Genomic DNA, 15,369 nt, shown 5'->3' on the forward strand with positions numbered 1-15,369 from the left:
AAGTTTTATTGGGTCATAATCCAAATATCCAACTCCATAGTTCAATCATATCCAGAAGTGTGTTGTACAAACTAATGGTTTTGTTATTAGCTGCCCATTTTCTCCCAATTTCCCCCACTCAAGGAACCCTTAAATCCAATTACTATCTCTCTAGATTCACCCATCCTGGACTTCATATAAACTTCCTGGACCAATAAACATACAAAATATAAAACAGAGTCATAAAAGCTAATAACCAATACTAAAATAAGACAGAGAAAAACCCCAGTTGAAAAGAAAACGGACGATATTAGGAATGAGAGCAACTTTAAAATGGGTCAAAAGGGAGCTCAAATGATAAGGTGTTAGATTTTGACTTAACTATATCTGTCATAATCCACCGTCCAACGCATTGTGTGTGATAGCAAGGTTATTCCCATCCCTGCTCTATGTGCAGAGGGAATTTGACAAAGGCTTCACCCACATGCACTTCCTCTTCACTTTTTGGGGGGTTTTTGTTTTTGAGCGCTAGTACTTTTGGAGGTGTCGAAACGGGGATCGAATCAGATGTTACATTTTAATCTACTCTAATGCTCTCTACGATCCTCTGTTCGATAGTCAGTGTATTCACACGCCTCCACTAGGGTCAGAGGGACATCACCAGAGGCTTAATATAGGTGTAGATCCTGCAGATGGATTTTGGGCATCCACTGTCATCCTTAGCCTTCTGCAAACGAGGACTTTACAGTTTAAGCACTGATACTATTTCCTCCTTTGGATTTGGATTGTATTATTTTAAATCTTTGGCTCACACAGGTTGGTGTATTGCTTCCCTGTGGGCTTCCATGTTGATGCCTCACTTTTAGATGGCTGCTTGTTTGAAGACAAGCCTTTAAGACCCCCAGACACTAGTCTTTCTGACAGCCGGGGGCCATCTAGTCTCTTCACCACACTTTGCTATAGCACCCATATCTTCAGGGATCGATTCATGAGGGCAAGGATCAAGTAGGGCTGCTTTATAAGAACGAATTATTCTTAGATTAGAGCTAGAAGTAAGTGTGAGCCCCAAGTCCACTCGTACACCTCTTATCACAATCCAAACATCAATTGAATCAGGCATGCTTGTACATAGGTTGCCCTCATTCTTCTCTAGACATTTGCTTTCTATTGAACCCTTGGTCTTGGTCTTTTTATGTTAGAGAACATTATCGGTCACTTCCCTGGAACAGAAAGTCATTCTACAGAGAGTGTGCTTAATTTAGCCGATGATGGTAAAAGATTCGGCAACCATTTGAAAAAATTACCATCAGCAAAATTTTACTTGCGTGTGATAGTAATGATATTGGTAGGTTATCTTCACATTCTGTCGAGTCACCTTTCTTCGAAAGGGGCACAGATACGGGCCTCTTCCAGCCAGTTGGCCAGGTGCCCATCTTCCAAATGTCTTGCTGTAGACCAGTAAGTGCTTGCGGTACCCCATCGGTTTGTGGAAGCATTTCAATTGGTACTCCGTCAACACCAGCGGCCTTGTTTTTCACTGGGAGAAAGACCGGGCTTTCTACTCCCACGAGAGTGACAGTCCCGGAAGCTTCCAGGAGCAGTTCTACCCTGCCCTCCAGGGTGGCTATGAGTTGGCATCGCCTCAATGGCAGTGAGGTTCTGGGGTTTTCTGGTGTGTGTGTGTGTGTGTGGGGTATTTTTCACCAAAGCCTTCAGGGCAGCTTGGATTTCTTCCCTCAAGATCATCAGCTCTTGACCATACACTGCCTCTTGAGATGGTGGGAGACCCACCACTTCTTTTCGATCCAGTCACCACATTCCTCCCGTCTTCTTCTGATGCCTCCTGTGTCACGCGGTACGCTGCCCACGGAGGTCTTCAATATTGCAGCGTGAAGCTTGAACGTTTTTCTTCAGTGCCTACAGCTTGAGAAACGCCAAGCGTCTTGTTTCTGTTGGGTTTCCCACCCCCAGGTCTCTGTCATCTACTGTTATAACGCTTTGGCTTCTGCAGCCACCCTTTGAAGTCTTCGATTGAACTCTTCCTTCATCATTTCGTCCATCTGCTACGGCTATTCTACGTTCAAGAGGAGCCTTCGTGGCTGTGGTGGAATGAAATTTCTTAGCATGGCTCTTGTACCCAAATACCTGTAGCTCTCACCAAATGAATGGGTGGGGGCTATGCAACTATGGTGTAACCCTAAGAGAGGCGATTGGTCAGTTTTTGTTACCACCCTGCTGGCCGTCGTGATGAGCCATTTTTGAAACAGTAGCAGGGAAAGAAACCTGGAGGATCTTGGAAGAGCAGGTTCAAGATCTCCGTCAGGTGGCAGAAGTCACCGAGAACAGGGGTATCAGACTGTAGCACAGAGATTCAAAGGTACAGGGAAGCCAGAAAAGATCAGAGATAGCCCTCCGTTATCATTTATTGCAGTGGTGGAGGGGGTTGACACGTTGGGCTACTAACTGCAGTTCAGTAGTTTAAACCACCAGCCGCTCCACGGAGAAAAAGGAAGCTATCTTGCAGGAGAACGAGTGGGCATTTTCCTCCCATAAACAGTTACAGTCTCAGGAACCCACAGGTATTTAGTTGGAACTCTATGTTCAAAAGCAAGTTTCGGAATCTCTTCTGATCTTTTGTATCTTTCCTGTCTTTTGAATGATCTTTTGCTTTCTTTATGTATGATGTCCTTGTTGTCATTCCACGATTCATCTGGTCATCAGTCATTCATGTTCAATGCATTCAGTCTATTTTTGAGAAAGTCTCTAAATTCAGGTGACTTATACTTAGGGTGGTACTTTAGGGCTTGTGGACTTTCTTTTAATTTTCTTCAGCTTCAACTTGACTTGCCCATGAGCAATTCATGGTCTTTTCAACCGGTAGCCCCTAGTCTTATGCTGACAGATGATACTGAGCTTCTCAATCTTCTCTTCCCATTGACGTAGTCCATTTGAATCCTGCTGTTCCACCCTCTGAGGTTCATGTATATCGTTAGAGTTGCTGTTTATATTGCTGAAAAGATGGTATTTGCAATGAGTAAGTCATCGGTCTTACAATGATCTATTATTCAACCTCTGGCTTCATTTCTACCATCAAGGCCATATTTTCCAGTTACTGATCCTTATTGTATCCAACCAGCAATTACCAATGCACCTTGATCGCATGCATGTGTGATCAGTTACAGACTGCAGACGTTGGAAACAATCTTTACACTCTTCGTCTTTGGCCTTAGCGGTTGGCATGAAAGTATAAACAATAGTCATCTTAACTGGGTGCTCTTGGAGACATATGGGTATTATCATATGACTGGCAGCACTGTACTGTATGATAGATCTTGAAATGCTCTTTCATGGGGTGCCAATTCTCTTCGGTTTGCCATTATTGACTGTGACTATCCAATTTGAAAAGGCCAATTATCAGTCCACCTCAGCTCACTAATGCCTAGGTCATCCATCGATAAACATTCCATTTCACTTCTGGTTAAGTTCTAGTTTCCTAGGATCATAGGCTGTACGTCCCACATTCCAATCACGAGTGGCTATTTTCAGCTACTTCTCATTTTGAGTTGCACAACATTAAGAGTTGAAGGTCCCCCAACCTTTCCACCACCCGCATTATTAAACTTGACTCTACTTTGAGGAGGCAGCGCTTCTCTAGTCGTAGTTTGAGTCCCTCCCACCCTGAGAGGTTCATCTTCCGGCACCAAGTCAATGCTATGCTGCCCTTCAAAAGGTTTGCATAGGCCACTTGTAAAAGACGTAGATTCCCAGGCCTTTTTTCTTAATCTGTCTGAGACCGCAAACTTCAGGGAAGCCTGTTTTCAATGGATGATGCAGCTGGATCTTGAAATACCGATGGCATAGCTTCCGGCATCACGGCAACAGACAAGCCACCACAGTACCACACACAGATAGACAAGTGATGGAACATCATGGTCAATGGAGAAAGGATGGAAACGGCAAAGGACTTTATTTTACTTGGGTCCACAGTCAATGCCCAGGAAATCCGCAGGCAAGAATCAGATGACATAGGCTTGCACTGGGGGAATCTGCTTCAAAAAGGCCTCCTTAAACTCACAGACCACTCAAATGGATCAGTCTCTATACCTGCTGAGACCGTAAGAACTAGATGGTGCCCGACTTCCCTTATCAACGGCTCTGAAAAGAATCTCCTTACAAGGTCCCGGGTAGAGGAGGAGAAAAATGCGGAACCAAATCCAAAATCATAAAAGAGACCAGGCTTACTGGTCAGATAGAGACCGGTAGACACCCCCAGATGGTGGCCCTTAGTCACCCTTCAGGTCTGGAATGGAATTCACCCCTGTGTTAGAATCCTGAACCCCAAGACCAAGGACCAAGAACAGAGGGCTAGAACAGTAAGAGCAATCGAAATGGAAAACACAGGGGAGAACTGGTGGGACATCAGGGGGACTGCAGCGGATGAGCTGAAACGAAACTGATGATCCGCTCCGTAAGCCTTCGCTTGGTTTACGGCAAAAAGCTCAAATGCAAAAACAGCACAAAAGACCTCGGAAGAGTGAAAAGCCAAAGGCGCTACCTAGAGGACTCAGATGTGCCCGGTCAAAGTGAAAGTATCTTCCATCACTTTATATGTCTAGGAAAGGTAGACACGGAACAAGGCAGGTGGAAGGAGAACTCAGAATCCGGAACGATGGCCTTCCTGAAGCACACGGACTATAGACCACAAACTTCTAGGGGAATCAACAACCCCACTTACTCGGAGGAAGCAGAAGGAAGGGTGGGGAGCCTTCCTCCCACGTGCATGCTCTCAGGAGGGACCAGCCCTGGAGAAGGGCGTCGTGCTTGGTAGAGGGGCACCCAAGCAAGAAGACCCTCAGGGCGATGGATGGACACAGCTGCAGTAAAAGTTAGCTCAAACGTAGGAACGGTCGTGAGGACGGCACAGGATCAGGCAGTGCTTGGTTCTGGTGAACACGGGGTAGCGGTGACTCAGAAAGACTTGATGGCCCGTCAGAACAATGAACTAGGAGATTCGTGATTGGGTTGGGACACGGCTTCCGCTGCCCTCTATGCCGATGGGGAAACGGAGGCTCCAAGATGAAAGGACTTGCCCGAGGTTGTCCAGGCAGTAAGTGACAGAGCGGGGATTTGCACTCCGGTCTTTTGGGTGGCCTGTTGCGTCCGGCCAGCAGAGACTCCTCATGTCCCCACCTCCCAGGGGATTCCTGCTCTTGCCTCTCACCTTGCGGCACTTCACCTGTGTCTTCTGCATCTTCTTAATGTTCACCAGGTTCTCTGTGATCTCCTCCTCCTGAGCTTCTGTGTGGAGGGGCGGGTAGGGCTGGTGGAAGGGGCTCAGAGGGGCTGGGAGGACAGAAGACACCCCCCACCCACCAACCCCCCGTCCGGGCTGGGGTCTCCAGACACTCACGGAGCTTCTGGTAGATGAAGGTCACCTCCTCTCGAACCAGCTCCAGCTCCTCCCATAGGAATTTCTTGCTGAGGGGACCCCCCCAAAAAAACCCCCACAATAACAACAAAACCAAATTCACTGCGATTGAGTCAATTCTAACTCATTGCCAATCCTATAAGGATAGGGTAGAACTACCTGCCCTGTGGGTTTCGGAGTCAGTAACACTTTACAGGAGTGGGAAGCCTCATCTCTCTCCTGAAAGGCTGCTATTGGTTTCAAACTGCTGACCTGGCAGCAGCAGCCCAGTGCGTCACCACCAAGTCACCAGGGCTCACTGGCAGAAAGGGGCAGTGCCACCTCAACCTGCACTCTGCCCAGCCCCTGGCCCTTTGCCTCCACCTCTGCTCAATCCAGCCACTTCCTCAGCTTTGTCTCCTCCCACCTTGGCCTGCCCACCCTTCCTTTCCAGCTACTACTCCACCCAGCCCCCCACCCCACCCCACACCCCCCATCTTCTCCTCCTGACCTCAGACTTCCGCTCCCTCAGTCCCTCCCACCCTCTTCAGCCGAGGGCTTGGCCTTCACCTTTCCCCTTCTGTCTCTTCAAAACTTCAAAAAAGATCCTGCCATTGAGTTAATTCTGACAAGGTCTTGGTGACCCTACAGGACAGGGTAGAACTGTCACTTTGGGTTTCTGAGGCCGGAAGCCTTTCCTGGAACAGAAACCCTTAGCAGCAGCCCACGGGTAAATCCACCAGGCTCGGGGGCTCCTACAGCCCCAGCTTCCTGCCTTCAGGCCTCCACCCTAGCTTCCTGGCCCTCCCCAGTCCCCGCTCCTGGCCCTGTCCACTCTCCCCAGGCGCCCCTCCTTTCCTTAAGCCTCCTCTCTGCCCTCCCCTAGCCCACTCTTCCCTCTCACCCACGCCCACCTGTCTTGGATCTCCTGGGCCAGCAGCTGCAGGCAGCGGGCAGTGCGGGCCTGCTGCATCTCCTCGTTGTCCTGCAGCGTCTTCTGCAGCCCCTTCAAGCCTTGGGCCAGGGCCCCGTACAGCTCCTGCCGGCCCTGCTCCAGGCCCCACTTGCGCAGGTCCTTCTGAGCCTGGCAGCTCGCGGGGCTCAGCACCTCTGCAGGCACCAGGGACTGAGCCCTGTCCTTGCACAGCCTGGCCCCAGCGCTCACCCCAGACTGCTCATCCTCTCCGGGGACACCCCCCCCAGCCTGCCCCGCCCCATGCAGGTCCTTCCTCACCTTCAAGCTGCTGGATCTTGATTTGCTGTAGGCTGCTCTCCTTCTCCAACATGGTCACTGAGTGGTTCAGAAACTCGAAAGCCTGGGGGCAGAGGTCAGGCCTGGGGCTGGAAGAGGGCACCTGTGGGGCAGTGGAGGCTGGGGGCGTGGGGGGGGTGGGAGCCGTGCCAAGGCCAGGCTGGCAGCTTACCTTGGTCTGGGCCTGCAGCTGGCTCTTGAGTGACTCTAGTTCGAACCGCAGTTGTTTCTGGGAGTCGGGGATCATGGTGGCAGACTTTGCTGTGGGCAGAGGTGAGGGGCAGCTGAGGCCAGAAGAGGTGGGGGTGGGGGGAGTGGGGAGTTAGGGAGGTGTGGGGAAGGGGCGCAGAGAAGTCTTCCTCCTAGTTGCAATCCTAGAAGCACAGGAAAGCTAGTTCGAACCGCAGTTGTTTCTGGGAGTCGGGGATCATGGTGGCAGACTTTGCTGTGGGCAGAGGTGAGGGGCAGCTGAGGCCAGAAGGGGTGGGGGTGGGGGGACAGAGCTGAGCTCAACTGAGGCTCAGGGGGCCAGCAGGGGGCCAAGGGGAGAGTCAGGGGGGTCCCTTGAGGTAGAGGTGGGGCCAGGGGTCTGTAGATACTGGGGCTGAGAGGAGGGGCCCTTTCCCTACATGGCCTTGTTAGGGGGGTTGGGTTCTCACCTTTAACCTTGCAATTGTTGGAATCCAAGGACTTCTAGGGGAGGGGGACAAACAAGGTGTGGTGTTTGTCCCTGAACTGCCTTCCTGCTCACTGCAGCCCGGTCTGGGTGGTTGGACACCTATGTGGCTCATCCCAGGTGTGAGCTCAGGCTGCGGCCCAGGACCAGTCCTGTCCCTGGCTTGGGTTCAGGTAATGGCCCTCCTTCTTAGACTAAGGTGACCAGCCGTCCCGCTTTGGGCGGGACAGTCCCGATTTTTAACAATTTGTCCCGCGTCCCACAGCGTTTTTAAAAAGCCCCGGTTTTTGGAAAGAATGCACGACAAGCTAGGGTAGACGGTTTGCGGCTGCCATGTGGCTATTATCAGTGGTGTCCCGCTTTTCCGATGTTAAAATCTGGTCACCTTATCTTAGACGCAAACACCCACAGCCCCTCAAACCCGACCATACACAGTCGCCAAAGCCCTTAGGGACGCAGCCGCACAACTTGTAGTCACAAGCCGAACACTCCAGCCTGCCTTCACAGAGCCCCACAGCACCCACTCGCACACCTCTCGGCCACCCAGACCCCAGAGTGGCGGGGTGGAGCTGAGAGTCCCAGGCCCATGCACAAAATCTTGCACTTCTCCATCCCACCATAGGGCAGGGGCTTTCAGTGAGGGCCAGGCACCGACCTAGAGGGTGAGCATTCCCGCCCTGCCCCCCTGCCCTGGATCTTGATTTGCTGTGCTCCCCCACCATCTCTACCCCACATCCACAGTGGGGTGGGGTGACCTTGGAGATGTGGTGATGCCGCTTCAGAAGGTCGTGGTCATTACAGCTCTCCTTCAACACCTCCGAGCTGGGGAAGCAGGGAGTGCCATGTGTCCGCAGCCCTGAGCCCCACCCCGGCCTCCAGTTGCCACACGTCCCTGTCCCTGTGTTCTCTGAAGAAGCCGGCCCCACGATCTCCGAATCTGAGACCCTGGCCCAGGGGTTTGTGCAGTCCAAGATCTTGTCTGAGGAAGAGTCTGGGGATGAGGCTTCATTTAGGGCCAGCCCAGAATGCCCCTCAACTCCTCTACCCCCACCCCACCCCCCAGCTCCAGCACTCCCCACCACGAACCCCAGAACTTGTCACACTTCCTCTCAGCTGGCAAGCCCACGTTGGCGGGCAAGGGCGATGAGCAGCGGCAGGTCACAGCGAAGTCAGGGTCCCGGGGTAGGCCAGCCAGGAGAGGGTCACTGTGAGAGTGGGGAGAGACCAGCCCTCATGTTCCCAGCATCCCCAACTCTCCCTGACACCCCTAGAGGCTTCAGCCAGAACGTGGCCCCTCTGTGTCACAGCAGGAGCTGACGCTGGAAGGATGATCCTGGCCCCAGGACTCCCAGCAGGATGTGAGGGACTGAAGAGAGTCGCCTCCCACCCCCAACCCCCAGGACCTTAATCTACTGGGGTGTGTAAGGAAGAGCTTCCCTGCCAAGAAGTGGAGTGTGAAAGGCTTGAGGGGTGGACACAGGGGCTAGCTAGCTGGAGCCCGAGAGGCCAGAGATGGGAGACTAGTGTTCTAGAAGCAGCTGGAGCAAACTTGAAGGCCAGGTAGCAGCGTGTGCACCTGGCCTCGCAGGTAAACCTGGTGTGGACAGGTATACCTGGTCCACAAAGGTTAGCTGAGTTGGGCCGAGGTCTGTGCGGAGCGAGGCTGACCGCTGATGGCAGAGAACTGCCCCATGGGATTTTTCTATTCTAGGCTGTAATCTTTCCAGGAAGAGATCGCCAGGACTTTCTGCCACGGAGCCGCCGGTTGGATTCAAACTGCAAACCTTTCCGTTGGCAATGCTTAGCCAAGAAGCCAGCAACCGCAAGGTTGGGAGCAGACCGGGCGAACAGGGCTCGGCAGCTCACGTCTGCATCCCCTCCCCCCCAGGGAAGCCGCACTTCCGGAGGCAGCGCCGCTCAAGGGGCATTAGGGAGACTCTCCAGCCACGTGACCTGGGTTTGGAATTCTAGCTTTGTTTTGCGTCAGTGTCCCGAGCTATAAACACGGGAGGTGACAGGGCCCACCTTGCTGGGCTGTTGTGATTAAAGAAATGAATCCATGCCAGTGACTGGCACGCAGCAGGGGCCCAGTCAGGGTTTGTCCTGGATGGTCAGCTGACAACCTGAGGGGCAGGGGATCCTTGCAGGAGAGGAAGGGGCAGTGACATCGCTGGGGACCAATCACCTGCAGGCAGGTCGCAGCCTTGCCGCCCCGCCCCGCCTCCTGTCCGGCGGATTCTAGTCCCTCCCAGGAGAATTCTTTGGGGAAGGGGCGGGGCCTAAGCGAATGGCCCCGCCCCCACCAGGAGGGTCGTGAATCTCACGCCCGTCCAGTTCCAGACCTGCTTCCTCTCCCACCTACCACATACCACCTGTTCATGCTCTCCCATCGGGGACCGCGAAGCCAGTCCCTGCCTGTGACGCTGACGTTTGAGCCTGTGGGGACACCATCGCTTTAAGAAAACACGTGCCGCAGCTGAAGCCGGAGTCACAGAGGGGGGCGGGGCCAGCGCCTTAGCTCCGCCCCCGACGGCGCCTTAGCTCCGCCCCCGCCGCCGTAGCCGAGCCTAGCTCGCCGCCTTCCCGCTTCCGCAGCTTTTAAGGGCGGCTGTGCCGGGGCCTCAGAACCCGGGGGCGGGGCTCCCAGACGCATTTCTGCTCCTTGATTGGTCGATATCTAAGAGGGCGGTACAAAGGTGGGGCGGAGCGGAAAGCCGTAAGTCTACGATTGGATTGGCTGGGGGCTCCGCTGGAGGCGGGACGAGCGGTTGGTTGCGCGGCGGACCACGAGGGGAGGTGGCCCAGGAGGTCCGCGGGCCACTGGGGTGCCCCGGAGCGCGGGAGCGAGGTATCAAGTTCGGCCCTCTGGGCCCCGCAATCCGGCCTCAGCACCTCTGGACGCACGCACCTGGGTGCAACGGTTGGAGGTCCCGGTTTGCGACGGTGGGGTTGGGCTTCTCGGGGCGAGATTTGGGGTCCCCGGAATTAGTAGGTGTGGTGATTTGGGGACTGTTTGGGAGTAGGGATCATTAGTGTTAGAGCCGGAGCCCTTGTGCTGTCTGGGCGGTTATTAACTGAAGGTAATAAACTGGGAGCTTGAGCTTCAGGGGCGGGACTTTGGGGGGGTCTTGCAGGTAGCACGGTTTGGGGGGCGGGGTTTGAGATTGTGAGACCTGGCCTTTTGGGCGAGATTGAGTCGAAGGGTTGTCAGCGGACATCCCCACTCCTGAGCAGCTTCCCTGGAGTCTCTGTTGCATTGGCCATGACCCTGTGGCCCAGTGGACTCTGAGTCTGAAGGCCACTGGGCAGAGCTTAGCTTGGTGCCTCCTCTCTAGGGCTGCAAGATGGAGGAAGTCGGGGCTCCGGGAGGCCTGGCCAAGGTGGTGCACCTCTTGGTCTTGTCAGGAGCCTGGGGCATGCAGATATGGGTGACTTTTGTCTCAGGTAGGGACCCAGCCTGCATGTTGTGGGGCCCTGGGGGCGGGAACAGGACGGGGAAGGGCATCTGTCCTCACAGGCCTGTGGCCCCTTGTGTCCACAGGCTTCCTGCTTTTTAGGGGCCTTCCCAGACATACTTTTGGCCTCGTGCAGAGCAAACTCTTCCCTTTCTACTTTCACATCTCCATGGGCTGTGCCTTGGTCAACCTCTGCATCTTGGCTTCGCAGTGTGCCTGGACTCAGCTCACCTTCTGGGAGGCCAGCCAGGTAGGCAGGCTGGGGAGCGTTGACCCTCTGGAGACTTACTTCCAGGGCCTGGGGAACCCCTACCTTGGCACGAATTAAAAATAAAGAAAAGTGCCCCCTCTTCCTGATGGGTGCAAACCTGGACACCTTTGAGCAGTGCACAGACTGAACATGGGTCCCAGCAACCCTGTCTTCCTACCAGTGTCTCATCACTGGCTGCTGGCTGCTCCTTCTCCTCCCCTTGGGCCTTCTGCTGAGCTGTCAGTGACTCAGCTGGGCTGGGGCACTGACCCCAGCTCATTGTTGTTGTTTTTTTAAAACCAGCCTGACTAGCCTTTTGTGGGTCCTTACCTCCAGGATCCCATTTCCCCAACCACCAGGCAAGGGACCATGCCTGCCTCTCATGTTTCTCTACCTTGCCCTCCCCTCTCTGCCCCCATTATGTTCCTCAGATATGGGCAGGTGAGGCCAGACAGGTGTTTCAAGAATAATCCCACAGAGACAGGAAAGGATTGTGGGTAATTGGAACCTCGCTGACTTTTTTTTTTCCCTTCCACTTCCTGTGGGCCCAGTGGCAGCTTTTGGGGGTCTGGGCTGGGGCCACAGAGGAGGCGGGCCTTTGTCTCAAGGTTCCTGATTTGGAAGATCAGAGGGGGTATTCCAGGGCTGTGCACCAGTTTGGGGAGCAAGGTTCTTTTCTGAGCTGCCCTCAGTTTGGGGGAACAGGAGGAGGGGAAGCCAGACCCTGTTGTGGGCTGTCAGTCTGGGGATCAAAGGAGAAAGGACTCAGGTGGGCTTTGGGAGAGTAAAAGGGACAGGTGGAGCCTTTCCTTAAGGGCTGCCAGTGTGTGTGTGTGTTTGTTTTTTGGAGGGGAGGATGAGAGCTCAAGCTAGTCTTTGGGGCCCCCAGCCTGGGGTGAAGGAAAGAGAAGTTGGCTGTGCCCTGGTGCTGTGTCCCCTCCTCCCCTGGGTGATGAGGATGCAGAAGGGTCCTCACAAGGCCCCTCCTGCCACCCAGGCACGCCTCACCTTGTCCCCCTTTCTGCGTCCCCTCCAGCTCGGCCTGCTGCTGCTGTGCCTCACGCTGGCAGCCATCAATGGCCGATGGCTTGAGCCACGCACCACGGCCACCATGTGGGCCCTGCAGACCGTGGAGAAGAAGCGGGGCCTGGGCGGGGAGGTGCCCGGCAGCCGCCAGCTGCGAGAACAGGACCCCTACCGCCAGCTGCGGGAGCAGGATCCCAAGTACGAAGCTCTCCGCCTGGTCTTCTTCCGGTACCACGGCCTCTCCTCCCTGTGCAACCTGGGCTGCCTCGTGGCCAACGGGCTCTGCCTCATCGGCCTCGCTCTGAACCTGAGCCGCCTCTAATCCCCGCCCCGTGCCTGCGTGGCGCTCAGCATTTTAATAAAGGCCCCTGGCTGCTGATGTTTCTGGTGTGAGAAGCAGGGCTCTGGACTAAAGCTGAGATCTTGTTTCCCCATGCCCAGGGCACAGTGTTGTGGCATCTTACCCCTTAAGCCCTGCCTGAAATGGTGCCCACTGATTGGCATTCACCACCTATGTCATTCTGCTAGCCGGTTCTGGTTGTGGGCACAAACTTGCGCCCCACCCTGTTGACCTTGGGCGTGGATCCATGACTGGACTGGCCAATCAAATGACAGAGGCCTCACTTCCAGGCCCAGAGGTTAAGAGCCCCACAGGTTGAGAACCATCCGATTCATAACAGTAGCAAAATGACAGTGGTGACGTAGCAACGACAATAATTTTATGGTTGGGGGGGGGTGTCTCCCCAGCATAAGGAACTGTATTAAAGGGTCTCTGCATTAGGAAGGTTGAGAACCACTGCCCTAGGTGATTTGCTGCCTGTTCCTCGTCACCCTGGCAACCAGTGTGGGTGAGAAGCAAACCGTGGAGACTGGGGTTGCCTGTTACTGCAGCGGAGCCCAGCCTTTCCTGACTGGTGGCCTTCCTCACAGCTCATCCACATGCCGCCCTTGGTGACAGTGGCTTCCATGAGGCAGTGGGAGGTCAGAGGGCTTGCGCCTTAAGCAAGGGCGACTGAGAGTTGGGCGCAAGCAAAGCCCACACACTTGCCACTGCGGCCCCAGGAAGACAGCTCGGGTCTCGGCTTGCTCTCCTTACTGTGTGGCCTCAGGCAAAGAGCCGCACCTCTCTGAGCCTTGATTTCCCTACCCATAAACCAAACCGAGCCCCACTGCCTTTGAGTGGATTCCGACTCAGGGTGACCCTATGGGGTAGACCTGCCCCAGAGGGCTGCAGAGTCTGGAAATCTTTGCAGAAGTCAACTACTACCACATCTCTCTCCCTCTGTTCGGCTTGTGACGTCAAGCCCTGACCTTTGACTCTGCTTAGCGGCTGAGCACTTAACCAGTGGGCCACCAGGGCTCCTTTTCCCCCATAAAACTAAAGCCAACCCGAGCCCACTGCTATCGAGTCCATGTGACAACTCCTAGTGACCCTATAGGACAGGGTGGACCTCCCCACTGAGTTTCTAAGACACTAACTGTGGGAGTAGAAAGCCATGTTTTGCTCCCTCAGAGCAGATGGTGGTTTCAAACTCCTGGCCTTGCAGTTAGCAGCCCGACATGTAAACACGACACCACCCAGACTCCTTTTAAGACCATTTCATTCTGAGTGTGGGCCCCAGAGAGCGTTTAGCCGACGGGCCCAGCCCACTTTGGGTCAGGTGTTGCATTTGGCAAACACCTGACTCCAATCAAAACCCTCACATCACCCTGGGAGGTGGGTACTGTTGTTATCTGCCACTTGATAGTCGAAACTGAGGTCCAGAGAGGGCAAGGGACATGTCCAAAGTCACAAGGCCAGACAGTAGTAGCGGTGGTGTTTGAATTTCTGTCCAGAATCCATGGTCATCACTCTCCCCATAGTCAAAGCTCCAAACAGTTCAAAATAGAACCAAACACTGCCCACTAGTTCGACTCACAGGGACCCAGGACTCGTATAGGGTCCAATCGAGCGCTCCTCTTTACAGAAACAGATTGCTACACCTTTCTCCTGTGAACTGTCGCTCTTTTGGTTGGCAGCCAAGAGCTTAAGCCGCCGTGCCATCGGGCTACTTGTTCCTATGTTGTTAGATGCCATCGAGTCAGTTCTGACTCGGCAGCCCCATGTACAACAGAAAGAAACGCCGCTCCGTCCTCACCACTGTCCCTATAGCTGAGCCCATTGTTGCAGCCGCTGTGTCAAGCCGTCTTGTGGAGGGTTCTCTCTTGCCACCCCTTCACTTCACCAGAAGCAGGATGTTCATCTCCAGGGACTGGTCTCTCCTGGTCCCAACGTGTGCACAGTATGTGAGCGGAAGTCTTGCCATCTTTGTTTCTAGGGAGCCTTCTGGCTGCACGTCTTCCAAGACAGACAGACCCTTGTTCTTTTGGCAGTCGATGGTACTTCCATTACCCTTTGCCAGCACCATACAGAATTCAAATGCATGCATTCTTGCCGCTTCCTTACTCCATGTCCAACTTTCATATGCGTAGGAGGCAATGGAAAATACCATGGCCAGGTGCCAGGTGCCTTGGGTCAGTCCTCAAGGTAACCCCCTTGCCTTTCAACATGGAAAAGTGGTCGTGTGCAGATTTACCTAATGCAATACGTCTTTTGATCTCGATTGCGGGTTCCGTGAGCATTGATGGTGGATCCAAGCAAGACAAAATCCTTGACAACTTCAGCCTCTTCTCCCTTGATCACGATGTGACCTCCTGCGCATGTCAGGTGTGAGGACGTTGGTTTGCTTTACATCGAGTTGTGGCCCACACCGAAGGCTTCAGTCCTTGATCTGAGAACCAAGGTGAGGTCACCTGCAGATGGGAAGCTTGTTAGGAAGCCTTCCTCCAGGCCTGATGCCCTTCATCTAAGCCAGCCGCTCTGCTCCGCTCAGCCTACAGTTGAAGGACTGTGCTGAGAAGACACAATCCTACTCGCACACCTTTCCCCATCGAAGACCATCCTGTAGCCCCTTGTTCGGTTCACACGGCCTCTTGATCCATGGACGGGTTCCGCAGGAGCACAGTGACCTGTTGTGGAACTCCCATTCTTCTCAAAGCTACCCATAGTCCGTTAAGGGTCCACACAGTCGAATCCCTTTGCTTTTCCCCCAGTGTCTGCCCTGGCCCCCATCCTGACTCACGGGGACCCCGTCGACAGGACACACACTGCCCCTTTGGGGTTTCCCAGACGGTGAGCCACTACGGGCGCAGGCAGCCCCATCTTCCTACCTCACCTATGCAGCCAGGGCCAGGGAAAGACCCAACTGGGGCCTCGCCAGGCCCGGGTGGCACCTCGCAGCCCCGCCCACCTGCCGGCCGCGGGCCCCGCCCCCGGGCGGCCCC

The 15,369-nt window shown here is 54.4% G+C and overlaps 2 protein-coding genes across 4 annotated transcripts in view; one reads left to right on the top strand and one right to left on the bottom strand.

Moving 5' to 3' along the window:
• CCDC159 (coiled-coil domain containing 159) overlaps nt 1-9,749 on the bottom strand; it is a 14,583-nt gene extending 4,834 nt beyond the window's left edge. The window contains exons 1-9 of the mRNA XM_045290372.1: nt 9,684-9,749; nt 8,401-8,519; nt 8,070-8,305; nt 7,298-7,331; nt 6,811-6,899; nt 6,621-6,702; nt 6,301-6,496; nt 5,390-5,457; nt 5,201-5,277 (exon numbers count right to left, since the gene is read on the bottom strand). Of these exons, the coding sequence (XP_045146307.1) occupies nt 5,201-5,277; nt 5,390-5,457; nt 6,301-6,496; nt 6,621-6,702; nt 6,811-6,899; nt 7,298-7,331; nt 8,070-8,305; nt 8,401-8,519; nt 9,684-9,694 (912 nt within the window). The 5' untranslated portion in view covers nt 9,695-9,749. The remainder of the gene's footprint in view (nt 1-5,200; nt 5,278-5,389; nt 5,458-6,300; nt 6,497-6,620; nt 6,703-6,810; nt 6,900-7,297; nt 7,332-8,069; nt 8,306-8,400; nt 8,520-9,683) is intronic.
• Nucleotides 9,750-10,082: 333 nt separating this feature from the next.
• TMEM205 (transmembrane protein 205) lies at nt 10,083-12,424 on the top strand. Of its 3 annotated transcripts, none has more exons than XM_045290360.1 (4): nt 10,083-10,162; nt 10,650-10,758; nt 10,856-11,019; nt 12,056-12,424. In XM_045290360.1, exons 2-4 carry the CDS (start codon nt 10,659-10,661, stop codon nt 12,365-12,367), a joined length of 576 nt encoding a protein of 191 aa, XP_045146295.1. In that variant the 5' UTR covers nt 10,083-10,162; nt 10,650-10,658; the 3' UTR covers nt 12,368-12,424. The 3 variants fall into 3 exon arrangements, with proteins under 3 accessions (XP_045146295.1, XP_004716881.1, XP_045146296.1); XM_004716824.2 differs by lacking the exon at nt 10,083-10,162 and adding an exon at nt 10,169-10,257; XM_045290361.1 differs by lacking the exon at nt 10,083-10,162 and adding an exon at nt 10,266-10,394.
• Nucleotides 12,425-15,369: the final 2,945 nt, after the last annotated feature.

This window comes from Echinops telfairi, unplaced genomic scaffold (genome assembly GCF_000313985.2).
Source record: "Echinops telfairi isolate 266 unplaced genomic scaffold, ASM31398v2 ScPeMD7_36;HRSCAF=134, whole genome shotgun sequence".
Lineage (NCBI taxonomy): Eukaryota > Metazoa > Chordata > Mammalia > Afrosoricida > Tenrecidae > Echinops > Echinops telfairi.

Coding starts and splice junctions, on each gene's coding strand:
- TMEM205 (XM_045290360.1), top strand. CDS start 10,659: ATGGAGGAAGTCGGGGCTCCGGGAGGCCTGGCCAAGGTGGTGCACCTC. Junction 10,759..10,855: donor ATGGGTGACTTTTGTCTCAG/GTAGGGACCCAG, acceptor TTGTGTCCACAG/GCTTCCTGCTTTTTAGGGGC. Junction 11,020..12,055: donor CCTTCTGGGAGGCCAGCCAG/GTAGGCAGGCTG, acceptor CGTCCCCTCCAG/CTCGGCCTGCTGCTGCTGTG.